The sequence below is a fragment of the Oncorhynchus gorbuscha genome, linkage group LG02 (assembly GCF_021184085.1).
Source record: "Oncorhynchus gorbuscha isolate QuinsamMale2020 ecotype Even-year linkage group LG02, OgorEven_v1.0, whole genome shotgun sequence".
Classification (NCBI taxonomy): domain Eukaryota; kingdom Metazoa; phylum Chordata; class Actinopteri; order Salmoniformes; family Salmonidae; genus Oncorhynchus; species Oncorhynchus gorbuscha.
The window spans coordinates 73,423,262-73,438,391 of record NC_060174.1 but is presented as its reverse complement, the minus strand read 5'-3'; the positions used below and the strand labels follow the sequence as shown (position 1 = coordinate 73,438,391).

At 42.5% G+C, this 15,130-nt stretch overlaps 2 protein-coding genes and 1 non-coding gene across 6 annotated transcripts; 2 read left to right on the top strand and 1 right to left on the bottom strand.

Moving 5' to 3' along the window:
- The first annotated feature begins 89 nt into the window (after positions 1-89).
- On the top strand, positions 90-7,198 carry LOC124009152. 2 transcript variants are annotated; one of them, XM_046320673.1, is made up of 13 exons: positions 90-128; positions 250-280; positions 545-596; positions 714-816; positions 978-1,089; positions 1,183-1,296; positions 1,473-1,715; positions 1,822-1,954; positions 3,682-3,911; positions 4,246-4,328; positions 5,385-5,641; positions 5,740-5,829; positions 5,916-7,198. In XM_046320673.1, the coding sequence occupies exons 3-13, from the start codon at positions 553-555 to the stop codon at positions 6,067-6,069; spliced, it is 1,563 nt and encodes a 520-aa protein (XP_046176629.1). In that variant the 5' UTR covers positions 90-128; positions 250-280; positions 545-552; the 3' UTR covers positions 6,070-7,198. The 2 variants fall into 2 exon arrangements, with proteins under 2 accessions (XP_046176629.1, XP_046176638.1); XM_046320682.1 differs by having other exon boundaries at positions 100-280.
- A 752-nt stretch (positions 7,199-7,950) lies between these two features.
- On the bottom strand, positions 7,951-15,130 carry LOC124009133 (signal-induced proliferation-associated 1-like protein 3). Of its 3 annotated transcripts, none has more exons than XM_046320660.1 (8): positions 15,037-15,102; positions 13,371-13,822; positions 12,487-12,846; positions 12,087-12,243; positions 10,110-10,338; positions 9,835-9,961; positions 9,505-9,580; positions 7,951-9,389 (listed from the first exon to the last, which is right to left on the bottom strand). In XM_046320660.1, the coding sequence occupies exons 2-8, from the start codon at positions 13,700-13,702 to the stop codon at positions 9,231-9,233; spliced, it is 1,440 nt and encodes a 479-aa protein (XP_046176616.1). In that variant the 5' UTR covers positions 13,703-13,822; positions 15,037-15,102; the 3' UTR covers positions 7,951-9,230. The 3 variants fall into 3 exon arrangements, with proteins under 3 accessions (XP_046176616.1, XP_046176608.1, XP_046176601.1); XM_046320652.1 differs by having other exon boundaries at positions 13,371-13,799; positions 15,037-15,098; XM_046320645.1 differs by having other exon boundaries at positions 13,371-15,130.
- trnat-agu lies at positions 8,756-8,830 on the top strand. The gene has a single exon. It is a non-coding gene; the product is annotated as a tRNA-Thr (tRNA).

The following is a 15,130-nucleotide window of genomic DNA, read 5'->3' as shown; positions in this document are numbered from 1 at the left end:
CAATGATCTGCCTCGTGCGAAGGGATTGGTCCTTTCTTAACCAATGAGGTGACATGACTAGCTGGCTAGAGAAAAATCATTTAAAAAATAGATAGCCAACATTCTCTTTGCTGCTAAACTTCTTCTAGGTAAGTGACTGGCCATAAATTGTCACTAACAATTATTTCCACAGATATTAATATTTTTATAGTGTTTAATAATTCAAATGTATATTTATCTTGCTTATCTCTGCTCACCCTTCATATACAGTCATTGGCTCGCCCTCGCTAACAAAAAACGGGTAAGTTACCCATAAAGTTAGCTGGATTGCTAACGTTATATCAATTTTGCTATGCAATTAGCTCAACGTAACTTTGTTAATATATTGTTAATATTGTTAATATATTTTAGTTAAAGCAGACACTCGTTGGTTAAAGGCGTGAAAAGAATTAGCTAGGCTGATGGATGGCAAACTTCAGCTAGCTAAGTTAACTGGCCAGCAAACTAACATTACCGCGCAAGGGACTGAACGTTCATTTTGCGTCTTTGACGCCCCCTGTGGCAGATTTGAGCATGGCACAAGGACCCGCAGGCAGAGACGCGACTCGCAGGAAAAGGTAGTTTTAGCTACTTAAATGGCCTGTTGCACGTCACTGTCAATAAGAATGATAAAATAGACTTGAAGACATGAAAATGATCTACTGTATCTAAGTAATGGGTACATTATATTACAGTAAGGATCAGCTGGACTGGAGCACATGCTGGAGCAACAGTCTGAAAGAGATTGCAGGCCTCCTGCCCATATCTAAGCCTAGGAATGGCCGAGGACTCACCAAGGTTTGTGCACGGACGATCTTGATTTAATTGTATTAATGGATTCCCTGTATGAGTATTTGTGTCCGTATGTGGGTGCATGGCTACAGTATGTCTGAATACAGTACGGTTACATTATGGTGGTGGGTGTTTCTGTGTGTGTCTCACCTCTAATCTATCTTCAGAAGGAGACTCTGGTCCACATGCTGCGCTATTTTGACTTTCTTCAGAGTAAGATCCAGACCCTGCAGAGCCGCTTGCCCCCCCACTGCATCCCCAAGCAGGAACCCGACACAGGTACAACCTCAGCCAAGCATCAAGACAAGTACAGACTACGTACCTGACTTTCATATCAATGCATTTACACTGTATGTGTGTGTGCATGTACAGGGTCTGAGAGTGAAGAGAACACCCTCTCTGATCCCTGCACCCCCCCTCACACTCTAAAGGCCAAGCGCAAATATTTTTTCAGCCGTTCCCGCAAGAGACCTGCCCCCACCTCAGGTACCAGACCCACACCTCCCCCCAACTACCCATGACATTATGTTCAACACTGTCAAAGACTGTTGTAAGGTGACGAGAGTAGTTCTGTTAGTTACTTCAAGTATGATTACAAACTAGTTTTGTGTGTAATAACATCACACTAACCAGAATGGTGCTTTTCTGTTTGCTTAACTCAGAGGTGAAGGCAGAGCTTCAGGTGAACAGAAGGAGGTTGTACAAAGCTGTAGCCAATGGAAAAATAGTTTACCCAGAGGAGGGTGTGTCTGTCCCCATGTGGGGTGTGCATTCTGATTGGTCAGAGCTCCAGTCTAGTGATAGCCATGGGGCGTGGCCTGTGTATGACAGTGACTCCCAGCCGAGCTCCCTGGATTCAGGCTTCAGCCTAAATCAGCTGCTCCCCCTGAGCACGCCTCTGGAGGGTGAGTTAGGCTGGAGGGTCCCTAAGTGTTCTCTGGGCTATACATGACAGGTGTGTTTGGGACAAATGTTACTGAGTTGATGCCTCTGTCTTTTGGTCTCCCACAGGGAGCAGTGGGACTCTGTGGACTCCATCCCCAACAGAGAGAGGCCACTGCTTTGTTTGTGAGGACCGCACAGGCAACGAGAGCATCCCATCAGGGAGCGGGGTCCTAGACACTCCAACTACTCCAATTACTGGGTGGGTTTACATCCCTGTAGCCGCATGCTTGCCCTTTTTAGTGTAACTTAGTATAGTATTCATGTGAATGTGTTTTCAACCCATATATACAGTTGAAGTCGGAAGTTTGCATACACCTTAGCCAAATACATTTAAACTCAGTTTTTCACAATTCCTGACATTTAATCCTAGAAAAAGTTCCCTGTCTTGTCAGTTAGGATTACCACTTTATTTAAAGAATGTGAAATGTCAGAATTATAGAATAATTATTTATTTCAGCTTTTATTTCTTTCATCACATTCCCAGTGGGTCAGAAGTTTACATACACTCAATTAGTATTTGGTAGCATTGCCTTTAAATTGTTTAACTTGGGTCAAACGTTTCGGTTAGCCTTCCACAAGCTTCACGCAATAAGTCGGTGAATTTTGGCCCATTCCTCCTGACAGAGCTGGGGTAACTGAGTCAGGTTTGTAGGACTCCTTGCTCCCACACACTTTTTTAGTTCTGCCCACACATTATCTATAGGATTGAGGTCAGGGCTTTGTGATGGCCCCTCCAATACCTTGACTTTGTCCTTAAGCCATTTTGCCACAACTTTGGAAGTATGCTTGTGGTCATTGTCCATTTGGAAGACCCATTTGTGATCAAGCTTTAACTTCCGGACTCATGTCTTGAGATGTTGCTTCAATATATCCACATAATTTTCCTTCCTCGTGATGCCATCTATTTTGTGAAGTGCACCAGTCCCTCCTGCAGCAAAGCACCCCCACAACATGATGCTGCCACCCTTGTGCTTCACGGTTGGGATGATGTTTTTAGGCTTGCAAGCCTCCCCCTTTTTCCTCCAACCATAACGATGGTCATTATGGCCAAACAGTTCTATTTTTGTTTCATCAGACCAGAGGACATTTATCCAAAAAAGTACAATCTTTGTCCCCATGTGCAGTTGGAAACCATAGTCTGGGTTTTTTATGGCGGTTTTGGAGCAGTGGCTTCTTCCTTGCTGAGCAGCCTTTCAGGTTATGTCGATATAGGACTCGTTTTACTGTGGATATAGATATTTTTATACCTGTTTCCTCCAGCATCTTCACAAGGTCCTTTGCTGTTGTTATGGGATTGATTTGCACTTTTTGCACCAAAGTACGTTCATCTCTAGGAGACAGAAAGCTTCTCCTTCCTGAGCGGTATGACGGCTGCATGGTCTCGTGGTGTTTATACTTGCGTACGATTGTTTGTACAGATGAATGGTACCTTCAAGCATTTGGAAATTGCTCCCAAGGATGAACCAGACTTGTGGAGGTCTACAATTTTTTTCTGAGGTCTTGGATGATTTCTAATGACTTTCCCATGATGTCAAGCAAAGAGGCACTGGGTTTGAAGGTAGGTCTTGAAATACATCCACAGGTACACCTCCAATTGACTCAAATTATGTAAATTAGCCTATCAGAAGCTTCTAAAGCCATGACATCATTTTCTGGAATTTTCCAAGCTGTTTAAAGGCAGTCAACTTAGTGTATGTAAACTTCTGACCCACTGGAATTGTGATACAGTGAATTATAACTGAAATGATCTGTCTGTAAACAATTTTAATTATTTTTTACTTGTGTCATGCACAAAGTAATGTCCTAACGGACTTTCCAAAACTATACTTTGTTTACAATAAATTTGTTGAGTGTTTGGAAAAGGACTTTTCATGACTCCAACCTAAGTGTATGTAAAGTTCCGACTTCAACTGTATGTGTTTCCAGGCCAGGATCACTTTTCCTGAAGGACCAAATGCTTGGGGTAATCCCACCCATGCGAGGGCGAAGGGAGCCCTTCCACAGCCCTGCTGCCACGCCCCAACGCCCTACCCTGCTCCCCCTGCTGCCTCTGTTTGGGACTGGGGACAGTCTGAACCTCAGCCCCTCCCTCCTCACATCCCCTGCCCGGGGCCTCAGCCACTGCCTCTTGCCTGAGGGCCAGGAGGAGCTCCATGGTAACACTCCTTTTAATAACACACGCTCAATATTAAGCTGATTTAGTATCATCTTAATGACCAGGGTATTGCTGCTTTATTTTGTTGGATACAAAAGAGACCCTGCCTGCCATTGAAGTATATTTGAAGTGTATGACTTCAAATAGATTACGGGACGCTTGGTGTAGTGTGTAGTCTACCAAGTAGTGCAGTCTGTAAACCCTAATTGTAACTCGATTGGGAGGATTCCTCCAGCTATTAATCATATACATTCCTACTTACGTCTTCAGTTCCTGGTGCGAGAGAGAGAGAGTGAAACATAGCCAAAGGCCAACACACACTCATCTTTTTGCAGTGCTATTCGAGGATGTTTGGGTCACCCCTAAAACGACCCACACCAAAGTCTCCTGCCTGCCCTGCCATGACCCCAATGACTCAGTAAGCCTCATAGAATCATGTTTCCACAACACAAATGTTGAGTGTATAGTATGTTAGGTACTAGTGTTGTGTTCAATATCAATACCAGGTTTAGTATCACAATACTCGATACCAAAACGATAGAACAGTGTAAAAACAACAACATATTAGCCAAAGTCACAGAATGGCACCTGATTCGGACAGATAAACTCAGCTACTGCTCTGTTCAATCGTTGGGCATCTTTTGAGGTCAATATCACAATAAATGATACATCTCTATTGATAAACTGGGTAAATCAGGATGTAACCTAGGCCTATCCACCATACAGGTGAATTCATATTCAATAGGAGTGTGTGCATGCATTGAGTTATTGAGGTTGTTTTTGCTGATTTCATGGGGCTACAGATGAAAAACAATTTGGTTCCCTTCCATTTGGGACTTATTTTATTATACTGATCAACAACATTTGCATAGAAGTAGCATATTTTATTTAAAAATTGTACGCTGTCTCTTTAACCAGTAATGGCATCATTCACAATGCAAGAGGTTTGGTGCAGAGTCAGTTTGCTGAGGCAATAGATCATCTTTGGGAGAGACGTGAGAGAGACCGAATAAGTTAATTATTAAGGTTTTTGGTGGCAATCAGCTTTTGCGTTATTGTTTCTATATTACCACAAATGAAGTATAAGGGTAATGAATTGATGTTACCTTTAGCTGTCAGCTAGCCAGGAAAGTTAGCCTACAAAGCTGGGAGCTACAGGTATCTTGCATTGTAAAGTGTTCTTGCCTGTATGGACATTGTTTTGCAAACAGAGCTAAAATGATGCAGCCCAGACTCTCAGTGCAGGCTAGCAGTGAGTAGGTGGATCAGGTACGGTGCGCGCTATAAGGGGTCGGCTGTGCTAGTAGACAGGCTTAATCCGTGAGACACATTTGACAGCAGTACCGAAAGTAATACAAATTCTACTACTGAACTGTTTTTCATGTTCTACTTTCCAGAAGTGTCGGTATATCGTGCAAAACAATTAAGGAAATGAGTATGTTCAGCTTAATGATAAAGCCACTATTCCCCCTAGATGTCGGAGGGTGAAGCTGAAGTCAGGCATGGCAGAGGAGGGTGGCTGTCCTCCCTGAGTGAGGGGGAGGAAGGGGACGTCACATGGACCCCCAAGCAACAGCAAGTCCCTCTGAAGTCAAAGACCAGTAGCACAGGACGGCACCGCAGAGCCAATGCCTCCACCAAGGGCCCCCCTCGCACCCCTCTTAACCTGAAGAAGAAGTGTGTCAACGGCTTCATAATGTTCTGCCGCATCAACAGGAAGACCTACCTCCGGTGAGTGACTCCTGACCTTTATCCCCATAACCCTGTGTATCAGCTAGATGTACTGTACCTCTGTGTGTCTGTAACTAAGATGTCATGTCTTTGAACAGTACCCACCCTGGCACCCCATCTACCGTGGTTACCAAGGAGCTGGCCAGCCTGTGGCACGTCATGCCCAAGCAGGAGAGGCACGTCTACTGGTCAGTAACTTTCTTACTGTGTCTGTCTCTTTACTTACAATTGGAATTTCTCAGTTTTACAGAGGAGCTTGTGTAATCTCTCTCAGTCTGAAGGCTCGCCACTTCAGCCGCCAGCAGAACCGTAACGTGAGGAGTGAGTTGGTGGAGGGAGGCGGGGAGGAAGAGGACTGTGTACCCAGCCCCCTCCACATGCTGCTGGCCCAGAGAGACCTGTGTGCTGCAGCCAGAGGAGGCCCCTAGAGTAGCTACCTCCACACACACTGACCCTTCACTGACCATATGCATCTAGCATTGGATGTCCATATTTATACTGTATCTGTCCATATTCAAACCAACAATATTGTTTATTTAAGAAAAACCGTATGAGTTAATTATGAAGTTCTTTGGAGTTTAAATTATATTCTCAAACTCAGACACTTAATCTCTGTCTAGCACAGTGGTTCTCAAATTATATATGTTTTTTAAAGGAAGTCAGTCCAACTTTAAACTGACTCTTGAAGTTGTAATAGTAGAATTAGGTACTGAAATGAGGTAGTGAGTCATCAGTTCCTCTTGTCATGTCAGTCATTGCATACCTTATAGAGCTATTTATAACTTGTCAAATGTCCAGATCAACTAGCTCATGTCAGCTAATGTTTTTTTATTTAGGTTTTTTAGCCCATAGATTTTGTTGTAATTTTTTGTCACTCCAATACATGGCAAAATGTATAGAATTGCAAGATAATTTGTCTTAAAACTGCAACATTTTCTTTGCACCCCATGACAAAATGTATAGAATTTCAAAAAATAAGCTGTTCCCCAATGCTGACAGGGGGGCCTGAGTGAAAAGGTTTGGGAACCCCTGGTCTATAGCACACCACATTTAACTGTTACTTTTTGTTTTCTGACTCATGTTAAAGTTATTTATACAACATGTTCAAATGTGGTTTTACAGATATTATTGAGAACCATTTTAGTAGGAAGTTTTGTATTTACATGAAGTGATGTCTTCCCGTGGGTTATAATGCCAAGGCACTGTTTTACTAGTCATGTCACCCTGAACTTTATTTCATCAATCAGTCTATATTTATTATCATATGGGCCAAAGAAATTCCAGGCAACACAGTATGCAGCACATAAATCAACTGCCCCATGGACTGACCATTTTATTTATTACCTATTTATACACACTGCATTTATTAATATGTGTGGAATGTCTGTTACTCTATTACACATTGTGTAAATTCCTTTTTTTATAAGGCAGGTAAGAACTGAAGTCTTACCATTGTATTGAGTTATTCAAATTGTCAATTAATTGGAAGTTTGCTGAAGTGTTTCTATGTGTGGTGTCAAAATATGTTAAGATGTTCTGTAAATTAAAGTTATTCAATTGTTACTACTTTGAATTATTTGAGACAAATGAAACAAGTGAACATCTGAGATAACATGCAATATGTTATTTTAGATTATTACAAATATAACAATCATTCTTTAAACAAAACGACACTAAAAGTCATATTGCACGGCTCAGTTTTTCATCTAAAGTCAAGACCACTGTGCCCTCAAACTTCATGGTAGTCGTTTAGAAGTTATTATCGCTTGACTTTGGGAATCTCAGGTTGCAGTATATTCAAAGCGCTGGTAATACAATCAGGTAGTTATTACTTAGGCTTTTTCATACCCGAATGTATTAAACGAGAAATAATGTGAACAGACAATCTATCAAGGTACAGAGCAGCAGGTCTCTAGCCCAGGGGTTCTTAAGATTTCTAAGCTCGAGACCCAAATGACAAATGTACTGTCCTCGAATGACCCAAATTGAGGAGAAATAGTGTGCGATTATAAATGTTTATTCATAACTTGCGACCAAACTCTTATGCTCGGGGCCCACTTTGGGTACCAAACCATAGTTTAAGAAACCCTGTTGCTAGTCAATTCAAGGTGTCATGTCGATTCCAATACTAGGAAATTACATATGTTTTGTGACATGTTATTTCGCTAGACAGAGATATGGGTCAAATTAATGAGACTGATTTGATTCAAAATAGACAGATTTTCATACCCGCGATAGAAATGACATTATCTCCAACGCGTGGGGTTTGTGATTTAGCTGGTCTTGTAAACAGGAGATCCTGAGTTCCTTTCTTTTTACCCATTGGCGGAGAAGGTCAGAGGGGAGGGATCTCTGGTTTTCTCATCCAATGAGTTTTGAGAAGTAGGCGAGGGGAGAGGACGTGAGGAATATGCGATTGAGATATTCAAATGTCATCGAAAAGGGGCACTTTTTGAAAGAGTTAAAACGTACCAACTGTGTAAAGTTGAACTAGCAAACAACTCAAGCATTTAGCCAGCTTGTACACGTCACTTTCCCAGCATAAATATCCCCTATAAGCAAACTCCTGTAGCTCGCTGTGATCTTATAGTGGTCAGTACTCTGCATTGTGGCCTCGGAAATCCTGGTTCGAATCCCGGTCACGGCATTGCTATACAGAATGTCATGACGAAAGGCCCTTACTTTGAATGAGTTTAAACTTACTGTGTAAACTAAGAAACTCTGCCATTTGATAAAGTCCCCCAGCTCATGGTAGCTTAATGACTTACACAAACTGATTAATCTGCTATTTCAAAGGTTCTTATGATTTTTAAAATCAAGACCCAAATGGGAAATGTACTGTCCTCGAACAACCCAAATGAAGAAGAAATAGGGTATGATACTAAATGTTTACTCATAACTCGCTACACACCTCTCACATGCTCAGGGCCCACTTTTGTTCCCAAACCATAGTTTAAGAAACCCTTTTGCTAGTCAATTTAAGGTGTCCATATCGATTACAATATTAGGAAATTACATCTGTTATTTTGACATGTAATTTTGCAGACAGAGTTATGGATTAAATGAAAATTACTGGGTTGATTCAAAATACCCACAATAGAAATTACAGCTATGGGTGCTGTGGCTTAGTTGGTTTAAAGTACCTGTCTAGTATACAAGAGATCCTGAGTTCAAATCTCAGCAGTGCCTTCTTAAATATTTTATTGTACCCATTGGTGGAGAAGGTCAGAGGGGATGGATCTCTGGTTTTCTCATCCAATGGGCTTTGACAAGCAGGAGAGGCGAGAGGACATGAGAATTACACAACTGAAATATTCCAATGTCATGGAGTTAAAACGTACCAACTGTGTAAAGCTGAACTGGCTAACAACTCAAGCATTTAGCCAGCTTGTACATGTCACTGTCCCAGCATAAGTAACCTCCACAAGCAAACTCTGGTAACTCGCCGTGATCTGTCCTCTTTCTCTGATCACATTTTGAAGACAATTTACATTTGTAAACTCTGTTTCAATGTACTATCTTTGTTGAAACCATTTTTTCCCTCTACTCCTCTTTTCAAATCATCTCTCTCTCTTCTTAGTGTCGCTGGTCATTCTCTCTCTCTAGGCATCATTCCTGGGGCCATGTTGAACAACAGGCTGAGTTTACGGAGCTGTTCGTTGGATGAAAGAGACTCCTCCCACAGGCGCTGGTTGGTCTCTCTCAGAATTGTCACTTCCTCCATCAGGGCTACTTTATCCTCCCTTTCCTGACCGTCACAGAGAGAGAGGTCATGGGGTTATTTAAAAAGAGATGGTGAAGTGGTCGAAATTGATTTAATGATGAGAAATGGGGGTTGTGTATCTGAGGCGGACGTGTCGCACCTTCTCCAGGTTACTCTCCAAGTGTCTCAGCAGCGCCTCCAGGTGGTGAAGTCTTGACAGATCACTGGGCACTTCACTTTAGAGAAGCAAAACATCTTGTTAATAAAGAATAACTTCAACACAAACTTCATGAGGGAAAAAACAAATGTGCTGAAGCTGAATTAAAATGCATAACTCTATAAATGGCACACTCCAAACTTATCCATGTCTGTTTGATAATTAATATCTTACAGGACTTAAGGTCATTAAGTCGGAGTACAGCCATTATGGGTGTGTGTCCAGTAAAGGGAATGGGACCATAGAGAGAGAGAGAGAGTGTGTGTACTGTACCTTCTTAATGTGGGCTGGGCATTGTAGCCCTGAGGAGGGTAGTGATTAGGTGGGCAAGCAGCAGGTCCACCCTCTGATCCATGCTTCTTGGGCATGCTGGGAGGAATGGGCTCCACTGTCCTCTTCGCTACAAGCATAAAAAATTAACGCAACATTCACTGATATCACAAAAAAATCATTGCATATTATAATTTGGTCTAAAATGCCTTGCTCCTCACAAACATTCATAGGCAAACTCAAGCACAGACATGCTTCTTGCACACACAGTCTCCTACCTTCATAGGCCTTGGCAGCATTGACAAGTTTGCTCCACTCCATGCCCCAGGCAGGGGCCAGTAGGGGGATGTGCCCAGGGTCCCAGCCCTCTGTCAGAGACAGCTCAGAGGCAGACAGATCCTCAAGCCCCTCCAGCTCTGGGCAGTCAGAGACAGGGGAACATGCCAGACTGGAATCCAGGGGACCACTGCTGAGGCTGATCTCTGTAGAGAGGCTATGACGGCAGGACTAGGGGACAGAGCTGTGGTCAGTTAAATGAGTACATTGAATATGAGTATGTTATGAGTATGTTAGAATATTCAACATCTGTGTGTTACAGGTCTGACAATGAGCCTCTATATTCTTGTGCACCCTACCTTGCTTTGAGAGAAAAAAACTACTGAATGAATGATAGATCCTGTAATTTCATTGGCTGACTGAGGGCACAGACTCAGGTCTTCACCTCCAAAAAGCAAGAGCCACTAAAAGTTTAGTACCATCATCAGCACAGCTCATAAATGAAAATAGATTTTTGTGACTTACATTTATCTTGTATATATATAATTATACACATTCATGGTGCGTTTGGTAAGTATTCAGACACCTTGACTTTTTCCACATTTTGTTACGTTACAGCCTTATTCTAAAATAGATTAAATAAACATTTTCCTCATCAATCTACACACAATATCCATATAATGTGAAAACAGGTTTTTATACATTTTTGCAAATTTATTCAAATAAAAAGAAGAAATACCTTATTTACATACGTATTCAGACCCTTTGCTATGTGACTCGAATTTGAGCTCAGGTGCATCCTGTTTCTATTGATCATCCTTGAGATGTTTCTATAACTTGATTGAAGTCTACCTGTGCTAAATTCAATTGATTTCACATGATTTGGAAAGGCACACACCAGTCTATATAAGGTTCCACAGTTGACAGTGCATGTCAGAGCAAAAACCAAGCGATGAGGTCGAAGGCATTGTCCGTAGAGCTCAGAGACAGGATTGTGCCAAGCTTGTAGCATCATACCCAAGAAGACTTGAGGCAGTAATCACTGCCAAAGGTGCTTCAACAAAGTACCTAGTAAAGTGCCTGAATACTTACGCAAATGTGATATTTAAGTATTTTATTTTTAATGAATTGGCAAACATTTCTAAACCTGTTTTTGCTTTGTCATTAGGGGGTATTATGTGTAGATTGATGGGGGGGGACTATTGAAATCAATTTTAGAATAAGGCTGTAATGTAACAAAATGTGGAAAAAGTCTAGTGATCCCACAAGCATTAGTATGTGAATGTTGCTGTTAATACGTTTACTATACAGTATATCTTTATCTTATCCAACTTGCCACAACTGAACTTCCTTCTGGAAAAATAAAGTAATTATATTCTATTTCTTTAAATACAGTCTCTTTTTTTGTTTGAGGTGCATCCACCTGGGAAGGTGCAGGTAAGAGTGTGACTTGTCATGTGGCTGGTTGTTAGTTTTTACTGTCTGACTACATTGAGAGAATATATTTGATTATTCTTGATTTGATTATGAATGAATGTTTAGGTAGTTCTTCCCTCGACCCTGCACTGGCCCAGAACCTGTTTTTGTTTGTATATTTCATTGTGTGCTTCTTGTCCTTTAACTAAGTTTTAAAGAGAAGTCTGTGGTTTTGACTAATGGTGGGGGAGAAAATAAAACCTGTTGACATCTTTATCGGAGGCAGAGCTCCCAATGCTCTTGTTTAACTAAACCTGTGGTGTAGAATTGGCTACATTTATTTTTCGCCTCACTTGTGCATCTATGATGTTTCTAGATGGCAGCCTTTACACAGGCAGCCCAATTCCACTCTTTTTCACTAATTGGTCTTTTGACCATCAGGTCAGCTCTGAAAAATATCTGCTGTGAAAAGATCTGACGTGATTGGTCAAAAGACCAATTAGTGGAAGAAATATCAGAATTGGGCAGCCTGTGTAAACGCAGCTGATGTGTGCCTAACTCACTGCATCCCTCCCTGAGTCCTCTGTGTCCAGTATGATGAGCCTCAGTTCCTCCTCTAGGTTAGTTGTCTTGTGGATCTGTCGTGGAGAGGGCGGGCCGCGCAGAGAGGCCAGGACAAGCGGCTGACCCAACACGTTCTGGGACGTCATGTCCACCTGTCTGATTACAGAGTGGTACAGTTACTCAGTAATCAATCTCAACACACTGCAACTCCTGTCTGGATCAACGCAATAGAAATACTCCTGTCAACTCAGATCTTAAAATATCTAAATATTACAGAACTAAAATGATTCTAAATCAATGAATTACACATTAATGAAGTATTTGGTACAGGCACTATACAACAACTGCATTAACATAGAATAACTCTCTCTTCATGCTCAAACTCACACAAACACTCACCTCTTGATTCTGTTACTGTGAGGGCTGTTAGTCTTGACGGTGTTGTCTGTATTGGTGTTGTCCTTGTGCTGCCAGGTTGTGAGTCTCCTATAGATTGGAGTAGGACTGAAGCTTGGCTGGTAGACAGGCTTTTGACTGCGACTTGGCTGGTGCTGCTGCTTAATGACCTGCTGCTGGTTTGGTCTGGGTTGCTGGCTCTGGTGCTGCTGCTTAATGACCTGCTGCTGGTTTGGTCTGGGTTGCTGGCTCTGGTGCTGGACAGGGTGGTTGGAATCCGAGGGGCTGGATGTAATAGTGGCTCTAAGCATGCGAGGTTTGTCCACTGTGGTAGCGTTATATCCCTGAGGGCTGCTGTAGACACTAAAGGCAAAACAAACACACACATACCATATCCACGGGTACAGCACAGACACACAGAGCAGCACATACAAAAACACACCACAAACACAGCGGACAGACACACACCAAATAAATGCACACACAGTGGTGACGTGCAAACTCACACACGGCATGCATAGACATTTTCTAATCAAATTTCAACACCATTGAGACTTACCCAAGCATTACTCCAATAGTGTATTGCTGCCACGATGCCCCACCCAGTGTGTTTTTATAAGTTATGTGTCACATGGTGATGGTAGAGGGGAGGGTGTGTCCCACGTTTCCCCTAATCCTCCCCTCCCTGGGACCCTGCGGCTCTCAGCTGACCCGGAATCTGCACACATATAAATCTATACCCCACCAAGGTCCCTCCCACTAGGGTCTCTGTCTCACTACTCCTGACTCCCACCAGTGTGTTCCTTTCCTCCCTTCTTCCCATCTCTCACTCCCCATGTCTCACCCACCAGGGTGTCCCACCCTCACTCCCCCTGTCTGTTACTCACCAGGGTCTGAAGACAGGCAGTGCTCTGCAGGGCAAGGGCAGGGGCAGGGTATGGGCGTGGTAGCTCTGACACTGGTTGGTCCCCCCTCTGCTGCCAGTGCTGGGTCTCTGTGGAGGGGGGCTGTATGAGCCCCAGCCATGCAGGGACCTCTGGGGGGCCCTGGGACAGGCATAATGGGACTTGGCCTCCTGAAGTTGTTGAGTGTCATTTTGGGAGTACAGATTAGATGTGTCAAAGTCTCTGCCACAGAAGAGGATGTCCAGCCCAATCCCCTGGTGAACCCCCCTCTCACCAAACCAGCCCTTGTGGGTAGGGCTATAGGATGCCATCATGGAGAGAGAGTCACTGCTTGGTGGGGGTAGTACAACACCTCCAACTGAGAAAGAGTGAGTGTTTGACAGAGGTAATGGTTGGTACGTTCCACAGCACCTATGGGGGAATGTACGACCAGACTGTTTTGAAAGTGTAAAACAGAGTGAGGGAAAGAGAAATACATAAGCAAAAGCCAACGGTAAAATGTAAAACATGCATGTACAATATAACCTCTAACAGTGTGTGTGTGTGTGGCAGTACGAAGCAGCCTTGTTCAGCCCTAACCTTGTACAGTCTTTAGGAGTCTCATATAGCCGTCTCATTTGCTATATGAGAGGAGGGGCTGTCCAGAGCCACCCTAGAAAAGGCACGGCTATATGCTCTGGGCCTGAGGAATAAAGGGCTGATTGTTCATGTGAGTGTAGTCAGTGCTCCCTTTGTTCACACCAAGCTGCATTGTACTGCACTTGGATTCACAGCTCTGGATTGCACTGAATAGCACAGATTGAACAAATCAATGTTTAAGGAATTTGTTCATACATTGTCACCAATTGCTTTCTTTCTGCTTAACCTTGTATTTTGCATTAATATCAATCCATTATTTTCCAGTCCATTTTAACATCCCAACCACAAAGCATGTATCAACCAAATCAGTGACCATTCTTCTGGTCATTTTTAGTGAACAGGTTGTAAAACGTTATTGTTGCAAAGTGTATTGACTCACCCCCACAGGTTAGTGCCCATAGGCCTCATAGCAGCACATACCAAATAGCAGGTGGTCAAGACTACCATCAAAATTCCCCCCAAAGCATCCCTCAATCATGACCACTCGCAAAACAGTAGGATAGCTTTTGTCAAGTACTTAGACTAAATAATCAGTCCATTTTGTCAAGTACATGGACTATGTAATCAGTCCATATTGTCAAGTACATAGACTATGTAATCAGTCCCTTTTGTCAAGTACATAGACTATGTAATCAGTCGCTTTTTTAAAGTACATAGACTATGTAATCAGTCCCTTTTGTCAAGTACATAGACTATGTAATCAGTCCCTTTTTTAAAGTACACAGACTATGTAATCAGTCCCTTTTGTCAAGTACATAGACTATGTAATCAGTCCCTTTTTTAAAGTACATAGACTATGTAATCAGTCCCTTTTGTCAAGTACATAGACTATGTAATCAGTCCCTTTTTTAAAGTACATAGACTATGTAATCCATCACCACTGATGATCTGCGGATGAATGCAAGGCAACAAAATACAACAGACAATTTGTCAGCCCTCACCTGCACATGCTAAAACACATTCTAAAGAAATCTGGGTATAACTTGTAGAGGAAAAACAGAATACTTACCTCTCCCAAGTGTCAATGAGCCAGTTCACATATCCTCAATGGGCTCACAGTGCTCTTTGTCTTTTCGTGTGTGTGTGTGTGTGTGTGTGTGTGT